Genomic DNA, 11,168 nt, shown 5'->3' on the forward strand with positions numbered 1-11,168 from the left:
GCCAAGGGGAGTGTGCCTTCCGTAAGGTCATTGAATCCGCCTCGGCACATTTCATTCCCGCCGGGAGAATTCCCGAAATCCGGCCCCACTTCCCGGCGGAGGCCGCGAGCTTAGCGAGGGAACGTGACCTTATAAGACAGCTTGATCCAGGCGACCCCCAAATAAGGGATATAAACCAGCGCATCAGATTGCTTGTGGACGAACACAAGCGGGCGAAATGGGAAGAGCACCTAAGAGGTTGTAACCTCTCTACCGGTGTAGGTAAATTTTGGTCCACCGTAAAGTCCGTATCGAATCCGACTAAGCACAAAGACAAAGTTTCCATCGCCTTTGGCGATACTGTGCTGTCGGATGCGAAAAAATGCGCGAGCGCTTTCTGCCGACAATATATAATAGGGGGACTCATGTAACCGTATAAATGCCTTATAAAGTGTGTAAACGTATAAATTTATCTAGTTTACGCAGGAGTTGTCAAATTTTGTATGAAAAATCATTTACACAATTTGTATAAATTTACGCGAACATTTCAATGTGTAAACGCGGTAAACTCAAAGGAATGCAACCTTGCAGACATTACATACGGCATTTTCATCAAAAATCTCCAACATCAGCAAGTAAAGGCGTTTTAGTTTTGATTTTTCACTTAATCTTGGTATTTTTTAATTTGTATAACAATCAAAAAATTTTTTTTGGAAATAATACAGCTGAAAAACAATCAAGTTTATCAAGAGTATTACTAGGTGCGTTCATATAACCGCGTGTGTAAATGGATATAATTTTACACCTTATAAGTTTATATGTTATCATGAGTCCCCCTAATGCATCCTACGGTCGACAAAGATAGACGGAGAGCCAATAGACACGCACATAAACACAAATTCAGCACGTCACCAATCACCATCACCGCTAGAGAGGTTGAGGACGCCATTGGTCGCGCTAAACCAGCCAAAGCAGTGGGCCCAGACGGCATAGCCATGCCGATGCTTAAAAACCTAGGGAAAGAGGGTTTCAAATATTTAGCGCATGTCTTCAACCTGTCTCTCTCCACCTTTGACATACCCGAGAAATGGAAAATGGCCAAGGTGGTCCCGCTACTAAAGCCTGGGAAACCAGCTAACGTAGGTGAGTCATATCGTCCGATATCTCTCCTCTCGCCAGTGGCAAAGACGCTTGAAGCCATTTTGCTCCCTTATTTCCAAGCACATTTGCAGCTAGCCCCTCATCAGCATGGCTTCAGAAAACTCCATAGCACTACCTCCGCGCTAAATGTCATTAGCACCCAGATAAATTGCGGTTTGAATCAATACCCCCACCATAGAACAGTACTCGTAGCGCTAGACCTATCAAAAGCCTTTGATACGGACAACCATGGCTCATTACTGCAAGACCTGGAAGGGTCTACCCTTCCCCCATGTCTTAAAAGGTGGGCCGCAAATTATCTGGGTGGTCGACAGGCATCGGTGCAATTCAGAAACGAAACATCAAAACCAAGGAGAATTAAACAAGGGGTGCCACAGGGTGGTGTCCTATCCCCACTTTTGTTTAATTTCTACATATCTAAGCTACCTTCACCACCGGAAGGAGTCACAATCGTTTCCTACGCCGATGACTGCACAATAATGGCCACAGGCCCATGCCCAGAGATCGATGAGCTATGCAATAAAATAAACGGCTATCTCCCTGATCTCTCCAGTTTTTTCGCCTCGCGAAACCTGGCATTGTCACCGACTAAATCTTCCGCGACGTTATTTACAACATGGACGCCCCAAATGTCGACCATATTGAACATCCACGTCGATGGCACTACGCTACCGACTGTCCTACACCCCAAAATCTTGGGTGTGACGTTTGATCAGGATCTACATTTTGGTGCGCACGCAACCGCAATTGTTCCGAGAATTCAGAGCCGTAATAAAATCCTCAAATCCCTTGCTGGCAGTACCTGGGGAAAGGATAAAGAAACGCTCATGACCACATACAAAGCAATTAGCCAGCCGATTACGTGCTACGCGTCACCCATATGGTCGCCAAGCCTAAAAACTACCCACTGGACGAAACTACAGGCCTGCCAAAATACTGCTCTCAGAATCGCCACGGGCTGTCTTCTTATGTCCCCAGAAGAATACTCCCCATCAGGGAGAGAAATGAGATGCTGACCAAACAGTTTCTGTTGAATACCCAGAAACCTGGGCATCCCAACAGACATCTGATTGACGAACCAGCACCGCCTAGGGGCCTAAGGAGTCATCTCCGTAAGCATTTTGAGGAAATACGGCACCTGAGAACCCAGCCGTATGAAGCGAAAAAACACAAGCAGGTCCTTGGTGAACTCCATAGACAGGCGTCGGACCTTTATGTCGGGAATTGCCCGGTGAATCCAATACTCGAAGAAAAATATCCAGAACTCGCGGAAGAGGAACGCATACTCCCCAGGGAAACGCGTGTCACTCTTGCTCAACTTCGTTCTGGATTCTGTAACAGGTTAAACTCTTACCTATCCAGAATCAACCCCGACATACAAAATGTATGCCCCGCTTGCAATGTGTCCCCACATGACACCAACCATCTCTTTAATTGTAATGTGGAACCAACGCCTCTAACACCCCTTTCCTTATGGTCCACCCCTGTTGAAACGGCAAGTTTCCTTGGACTCCCGTTAGAGGATATTGATGACAATTTGTGATCGGTCGCGGCTATTAGGTGGGGCGAGCATTGCTACAACAACAACAACAATACCCAGAAACCTGGGCATCCCAACAGACATCTGATTGATGAACCAGCACCGCCTAGGGGCTTAAGGAGTCATCTCCGTAAGCATTTTGAGGAAATACGGCACCTGAGAACCCAGCCGTATGAAGTGAAAAAACACAAGCAGGTCCTTGGTGAACTCCATAAACAGGCGTCGGACCTTTATGCCGGGAATTGCCCGGTGAATCCAGTGCTTAACGAAAATTATCCAAAACTTGCGGAAGAGGAACGCATACTCCCCAGGAAAACGCGTGTCACTCTTGCTCAACTTCGTTCTGGATACTGTAACAGGTTAAACTCTTACCTATCCAGAATCAACCCCAACATACAAAATGTATGCCCCGCTTGCAACGTGTCCCCACATGACACCAACAATCTCTTCAATTGTAATGTGGAACCAACGCCTCTAACACTCCTTTCCTTATGGTCCACCCCTGTTGAAACGGCAAGTTTCCTTGGACTCCCGTTAGAGGATATTGATGACAATTTGTGATCGGTCGCGGCTATTAGGTGGGGCGAGCATTGCTACAACAACAACAACAACAACAACGAGATCTACATGATTTATGTCGACTCCGAACGGCATCTACACGGCGGATGAGTTTTCACTGAGAAGCTTTTCATGGCAGAAATATACCCGGAGTGCTTGCCAAAATCACTGCCGAGGGGAAGAACCCGCTTTCTTTTAAGTTAAAAAACATATTTCTGAAATTTTGATATTGCTTTGCACAGGGCGTGAACCCAGGATCTTCGGTGTGGTGGGCGGAGCACGCTATCACCAGACCACGGATGCCATATAAAGTCATTTCTTATTTGCTGATATAAATTTCTGTCTTGTTTCTCCAATTGTTATTGTTATTATTATTTTATATTATTACGCTTAAAATTAATTTTAAGACTAAGTTTCTTCAATTATACATATGTATATTGGAGATTAACAAGAAAATTATGAACTTCTCAAAATTTATAAACTAATCGAGGAGAATGTGTTCCAAATTTCATCGAAATATGCGGTCCGTTTTGTAAACAATAAAAATTTATGAATGTTTTTTGTGTAGGCTTTGCTGGTCTTTTCAATTTAAAATGAAAAATCTTTATTATACTCAGCTGAGCAGAGCTCACAGAGTATATTAACTTTGTTCGCATAACGGTAATCCGTAACGGCATAAACTAATCGAGATACATATAGACTTCTATATATCAAAATGATCTGGGTGAAAAAAGAAATTAATTTAGCCATGTCCGTCCGTCCGTCTGTAAACACAATAACTTGAGTAAATTTTGAGGTATCTTGATGAAATTTGGTATTTAGGTTCCTGGGCGCTCATCTCAGATCGCTATTTAAAATGAACGAAATCGGACTACAACCACGCCCACTTTATCGATATCGAAAATTTCGAAAAACCGAAAAGTGCGATAATTAATTACCAAAGACGGATAAAGCGATGAAACTTGTCCTTATGACGCAAAATAGAAAATTAGAAAAATTTTGGACAATGGGCGTGGCACCGCCCACTTTTAAAAGAAGGTAATTTAAAAGTTTTGCAAGCTGTAATTGGCAGTCGTTGAAGATATCATGATGAAATTTGGTAGGCACGTTACTCCTATTACTATATGTGTGCTAAATAAAAATTAGCGAAATCGGATGACGAACACGCCCACTTTAAAAAAAAAATTTTTTTTAAGTCAAATTTTAACAAAAACAGTATAAAAGTAAATTATGTCAACATTCGACTCCAGTAATGATATGGTGCAACAAATTACAAAGATAAAAGAATATTTCAAAATTGGCGTAACTCCGCCCTTTTTCATTTAATTCGTCTAGAATACTTTTAATGCCATAAGTCGAATAAAAATTTACCAATCCTTGTGAAATTTGGTACCAAATATGAAAAAAGAGATGAAACATGGTAATTGGATTGGTTTTTTGGCGCAAAATATAACTTTAGAAAAAACTTTGTAAAATTGGTGTGACACCTACCATATTAAGTAGAAGAAAATGAAAAAGTTCTGCAGGGCGACATCAAAAGCCCTTGGAATCTTGGCAGGAATACTGTTCGTGGTATGACATATATAAATAAATTAGCGGTACCCAACAGAAGATGTTCTGGGTCACCCTGGTCCACATTTTGGTCGATATCTCGAAAACGCCTTCACATATACAACTAAGGGCTACTCCCTTTTAAAACCCTCATTAATACTTTTAATTTGATACCCATATCGTACAAACACATTCTAGAGTCACCCCTGGTCCACCCTTATTGCGATATCTCGAAAAGGCGTCCACCTATAGAACTAAGGCCCACTACGTTTTAAATAATCATTAACACCTTTCATTTGATACACATGTCATACAAACACATTCCAGGGTTACCCTAGGTTCATTTTGCTAAATGGTGATTTTCCCTTATTTTGTCTCCAAAGCTCTCAGCTGAGTATGTAATGTTCGGTTACACCCGAACTTAGCTTTCCTTACTTGTTTTTCCTCAAGTTTTACTCCATGATTTAATTACTAGAGGTTTGTTCTCATGATGACAGAGCTTTGACACTCCCAAATTAAAAAATCTGGACGGGTTGCTTTTACGAAGTAAGGAAAAGGGGGAATAATTCAATCCCCTTCAGAGAAAATTGTAAGAGAAAAGTACCTTTAGTAGTATATTAGTAGTGATAATAAATTTGTAAATGCCAACAGGTTTTGGGGGACTTAATTAATTTTCTAAATTTCGTGAATTGATAAAGAGCTATGTTGGTTTGGTCATTATTTCAGAATTTGTTTGAAAAAAACAAAAAAAATTACATTATCTCAAATTTTTTTCAAAAACTCCCTATATGAGCATAATTTTAATGCATTTTGGTATAGGTGGGTGTTAATAAAAATTATTCTGAAATAAGGCGTTCTTCCATCTAATTGTAATATAGGGCGTTTTTGTGACAAATCCTGAAATGCGAAATTACTGAAAGTTATCTTGAGATAGGACGATTTTGAATAGGCAGCTGAGGTGATACTCTATTCAGCAGCCGCAATGAAGTGACAAAAAAAAAAAAAAAATAATAATGGCTTATTGTCTTAGAACTTTTAATTCCGGCCTTGATTTTGACAGAAGAGTAAAGCTTCTGTGCGATCCTGCTACACACGGAGTATTCACCTTTTTATTCTGAAATTTCGGGAAACTCTTCCGTTAAGTATTCATGGAAGTGTTGCGGATAAACCGTTAATTTAGAATATTCGGAACACGTTCTTTTGATACTACCACACGAGGCCCGAATATATCAAATAAGTGTATACATAATATTCCAAATATTAACCGATTCCCCAAATTCTTAAATGAAGACGAATATTCCGAACATACGGAATGAATAAGTTAACATGCTCAATGAGTACATTTCGTTATGGCACCTACATTATTTACTAATGACATTTTTTCGTGAATCGATTTACTAGTGGGGTTTTTGACGTTGAACGATGAAATTTGAATTAGTTTAGGTTTCGTATGTTCATAAGTTTACGAGAGTGTACGATTCCTTGGTGTCCGTACTTTTCATAAAACTTATGTTCAGCCACACTAATAGATCATGGCATATTTAATAAACTCATCATAAAATTAAAAAAAATATTCTAAGTACTTATTTGTAAACTGATTGTTTCCTATTTCTACTACTATTTTTCGAAAAATCGCAAAGAAACAACACAGTTAACGGATGTCAATTCGATTTGGGAGCAAAATGGCTGCAATTGTCAAAAAATTTGTCAGCCGAGCAAACCTCTTGGGATTGAATCATAGCTTTACCCAACGTTTCGCCAAACTCCTTGGCATCATCAGGGGTTAAATCTTTAATTTGAACCGAAAAAAGGTAGAACAAAATTTATTTTAGCATATTTTCTCACTACAACAGTAATTTTTTTTTACAAAAACTTACATAGAAAGAATTAGTTAAACTCATATGATATCAGAAAAACAAAGTGAAATTTATTCTGAAAGGAAAAGTAACTCAACATAAATTTAATTGAATCACAAGACTGGTCGTTTTTGCATAAAAACATATTGCAAACAACCTAGTTGATTATGGTAGTATCGTAGAACAGCATTACAGTTATTTCGATAAAAGGATCAGCAAAGATTTTTTAATCACTTCCGTAATAATTTTTATTCAGTATTATTTTTCCATTTACTCATTAAAGCAATTATAAAAAAAAAATGTAAGGCGCGATAACCTCCGAAGAGATCTAAGGCCGAGCTTCTCTTCCAATTTGCGTCGCGCTCCTCTTGATTTTCCCTACAAATTGGCCGGACGGGACCTATATGTTTTTTATGCCGACTCCGAACGGCATCTGCAAGGCAGATGAGTTTTCACTGAGAGCTTTTCATGGCAGAAATACACTCGGAGCGCTTGCCAAACACTGCCGAGGGGCGACCCCGCTTAGACAAATTTTCTTCTAATTGAAAAACCTTATTTCTAAAATTTTGATGTTGCTTTGCCCGGGGTGCGAACCCAGGCCATACGGTGTGGTAGGCGGAGCACGCTACCATCACACCACGGTGGCCGCCGTTAAAGCAATTATAAGAAAATTAAAATTCGTATTTTATATAGAAGATTGAGTTCAATGCTAATGTGAAAACTTGACTAGATATTTCATTAAGCCTCTGTGTAAAATTGATATAGGACAGTTATATCAGGTGAAAACTTTATTATCAATATCTTAAAATTTCACATCGTAGTAAATATGGGAAATTTCCCAATATTTTAGCTAAAAATTCTCACGAATAGTGCTATGAATATTTAGTTAACTTCTTTAGCCTAAGCCTATCATACCAAACTTGTTGAGCATAGGCCTAGTTCGACCTAGTATAACCTGAACACGATTCTCACTTGTTTACTTTATATGTACCTACAAGCATTATTTTGTCTACAAGCTTTAGTTTGTATTTTAATTATGAAAATCAAATCGAAATAAATATTGAAGAACAAACCCGGAACCATAACCGCAACGTTACTTTAATCGGGTTGATGCCTTGCAAAAAATTTTGATTGAATAAGAAAAACCTCATACTAAACGCATATACATACATACATATATAATTGTGTACTCTACTAGTTTTATATATAATAATCTAATTATATTGCATGATATGCATTATTTTCCCTTTGTACTTTTTAATCCCCATGGCTTCGAAAGAAATCCCAGCCTTTCTTTCTTGACGCTGAGCTTAAGTCAATGGTGTGCGACAGCAATGATGAGGATTATTCTGATTCGGATGTAGATTTTTCGAGTCAGAAGCAGGTATTCATATTTGAAAGAAATTTACTATGGACATGTCTATGTCCATACATTTTAATATTTATTTTTTAAATTGCCCTCAATTTCATTTAAATTAGTTCTTGTTTTTCAGTTGAAACATTACTAAATTTTTTGTTTCATTGTAAATAATATTTATGCGAAATCTAGTTTAATTTATAATAATTTTCTTCCCAAGTCCGAATCATCCCTAGCACCAAATGATACTTTTTCGGAGCGCGTAAAACGTTTTGATCTGGAATTCACCGGATTATTGATTGGACTTTTGAAACAAATCAATGATGTGGCATCGGATAATCCATCGGACCGTTTTATAAATCTCGTTCATCGCATCAACTTCAATTCGTTTTATAATCAACAAATGGATAAATTGTGCGCTAAAGACTCAATGATTTCACATTAGTAACGAAAATGGTTTGGATCCATACTAGCAGTATTTCGTATTTGCACATACCTGTACATGTAATTACAGTTTCTTTTGTTAACTCATTAGTTGAATAAAAATACTTTCTATTTTAACACTGCGTAGAATAATTATTTGTGTGTAATCCATTGGTAAGCTATAAAATGAATTGATACGCTTCATTAGATTTAAAAAATATTTATTTGTTTGTTGAGCCAAACATTGTTTATTATTCTTATTTTAAAAATTTTAAAAAATTTTCCGCGACCGTGACAGGACTCGAACCTGCAATCTTCGGATCCGAAGTCCGACGCCTTATCCATTAGGCCACACGGCCTGTTTGCTTTATCCTGCTCAATGACGTATATAGCCAGTAGAGCGACTCATGTTCTTCGTTGTTTTTTTTTTTGTTTTGTTGTAGCTACATTTCTAAAAGCTCACTTTATTAAGTTACCCAGTGGGAAAATACCACTTAATACCTATGTATGTACATAAAGGCGGATGTAAATAAACATTTTGGTTGCTACACAGCGAAGAAAACGGGGAGGCTTATCTTGTCATCTTATGACGCTGTCAAAGCTAAGCGAATCGACCAAATTTTTTATCTAACAGCTGAATTCTGTAACTCCGTCCTATCTCAAATTGCTAAATTTGAGATTTTTCATTAGGACAATTTTTTTGACCTGAGATGATTTTAGTATTCAGTTAGCGAAAGTCACAAAAAGCAACTCGCCAATTCAAAGAAATTCACAAAAAAAAAGCAATTTACTCATATATTGATCGAACAATTTGACAACTTAACATTGGCCGTTGTCGTGGCTGAACTTGATGAGGTACGGCTCCAATTTTTATTTAGGAAAACTACCCTCGGTTCCGAATGAACACACAACACATACACATATATATACACAAGCATAAATTTGAAAATACCTGCTCATGTACCTACGAACTATAAATACAAAGACAAACGACAACAACAGATCAGGACCTAAATCGACACTGATGATGGCACAACCAAGCCGAAACCGGTTTGTCTCGAAACCAAATTTGACAAAGCATGACGGAAAATCGTTCCAATATACATCATTATCCACCCTGTCGGAAAATCAACATAACAAAATAAGCTAAAGTGTAGAGGTTCAAATTTCAATTGGCAATACATTTGATATCGATTTCTTATATTGTATTTCTTTTTTTTAATTTTTCTTTGGTTATTTTAAATTTTAGTAATGAAATAACTATCTATAGAGCGTCTTTGGGCGAACAATTTTAATACTTTGCTATAATTTTTATGTTTGCGATCTGCTCTGGCCTAGCTTAAAAATTAGCGGCCAATTTTCTGAGACTCGAGACGTTAATTCATTTGTTAAATTGCTGTTTTAATTGTGAGAAACGTTGGAAAAGTACCGAATGGGAAAATTTATTTTACTGGCGAGGTCTGGGAGCACTCACACAAATTCATTACCTTTGGAGCTATCGTGTCCAAAACGATCGTCCTTCGCCTGCTTGTGGCACGATTAGCAAAAAGATAACAGCAAAATCTTATACTGTTTTCACACAGAAACTTAATGATCTCATTTCACCTTCTAATGAAATCGTAAATTTTTTGCTTTCACATAGAAGTAACTGCTCGATTAGTATGAAGGATGAAATGTCAAGCGAATAAAATGACAATGCTATATGACCGACAATCATGGCGGAACGATACAAGGTGGCAGCATGGTGACATACCTACATACATAAATAAGAATTCCATGTACTTTGTTTTTGTAAATTCGATGGACAAATGTCAAAATCATACTGCGCCGGAAGTTGATGTATCAAATCAAATAAAAAAAGGTTATAATCAGCTATTCGATGCGGCCACTTTGTATCGTTCCGCCATGCAGACAATGACATTTACTTTGACAAATGACATTTTAAGCACTGAACACACCAAAAACTAAGAAACTGAACGCTCCCAACAGAGTTGCATTGTGCTTTTGACTTCATTAGGCATTCGATTAGCTACTAATGGAATAATTATAGATTCGAATTTTGCAGGGAAGATTGAGCTCAATAAGCTTCTTAATGTAGAAAACTGCCTTTATGACTCAATAAGCCGTCTGTGTGAAAACAGTATTACGTTGTCCTTTGCTTTGAAGGCGAAGAAAAGGTGTCAGAAACAAAGGGCGAAAACAATTATGACAATTGCTGTAGTCAAGGCGAATTCATACCAGGTGGTGGAAAAGCAAGGCGAATCCATACCAGGTGGTGGCAAAGGGAATTCAACATATTCGACGTGCAGAAGGATGTCAAGTCAAAAGAAATTTTTAATTGATTTCGATTAACTGACATATTAAAGTATAAGGCGCTGTATGGAAAATAATCAAGAAGAAGCAATCAGCTGTTGGGATAACACCTGGTACTGAATTCGCCTTGGCTGTCGTGCAGTTGCCGAATAAGAATAAAAGGGGGACTCATGATAGCATATAAACTTATAAGGTGTAAAATTATATCCATTTACACACGCTGTTATATGAACGCACCTAGTAATACTCTTGATAAACTTGATTGTTTATCAGCTGTATTATTGCCGAACAACATTTTTTGATTGTTATACAAATTAAAAAATGCCAAGACTAAGTGAAAAATCAAAACTAAAACGCCTTTACTTGCTGATGTTGGAGATTTTTGATGAACATGCCTGCTGTAATGTCTGCAAGGTTGCATTCCTTTGAG

At 38.0% G+C, this 11,168-nt stretch overlaps 1 protein-coding gene and 1 non-coding gene across 3 annotated transcripts in view; one reads left to right on the forward strand and one right to left on the reverse strand.

The window, feature by feature from the left end:
- Grip84 (Gamma-tubulin ring protein 84) overlaps positions 1 to 8,563 on the forward strand; it is a 57,066-nt gene extending 48,503 nt beyond the window's left edge. The window contains exons 11-12 of one of the 2 annotated variants that reach the window (XM_067782687.1): positions 7,925 to 8,029; positions 8,223 to 8,563. In XM_067782687.1, the coding sequence (XP_067638788.1) occupies positions 7,925 to 8,029; positions 8,223 to 8,447 (330 nt within the window). In that variant the 3' untranslated portion in view covers positions 8,448 to 8,563. The remainder of the gene's footprint in view (positions 1 to 7,924; positions 8,030 to 8,222) is intronic. The other variant, XM_067782688.1, reaches the window with a different exon arrangement.
- A 148-nt stretch (positions 8,564 to 8,711) lies between these two features.
- Positions 8,712 to 8,784, reverse strand: TRNAR-UCG (transfer RNA arginine (anticodon UCG)). Its single transcript has one exon. It is a non-coding gene; the product is annotated as a tRNA-Arg (tRNA).
- Between the last annotated feature and the right edge of the window lie 2,384 nt (positions 8,785 to 11,168).

This window comes from Eurosta solidaginis, chromosome 4 (assembly GCF_040869045.1).
Source record: "Eurosta solidaginis isolate ZX-2024a chromosome 4, ASM4086904v1, whole genome shotgun sequence".
Taxonomy (NCBI): Eukaryota; Metazoa; Arthropoda; class Insecta; order Diptera; family Tephritidae; genus Eurosta; species Eurosta solidaginis.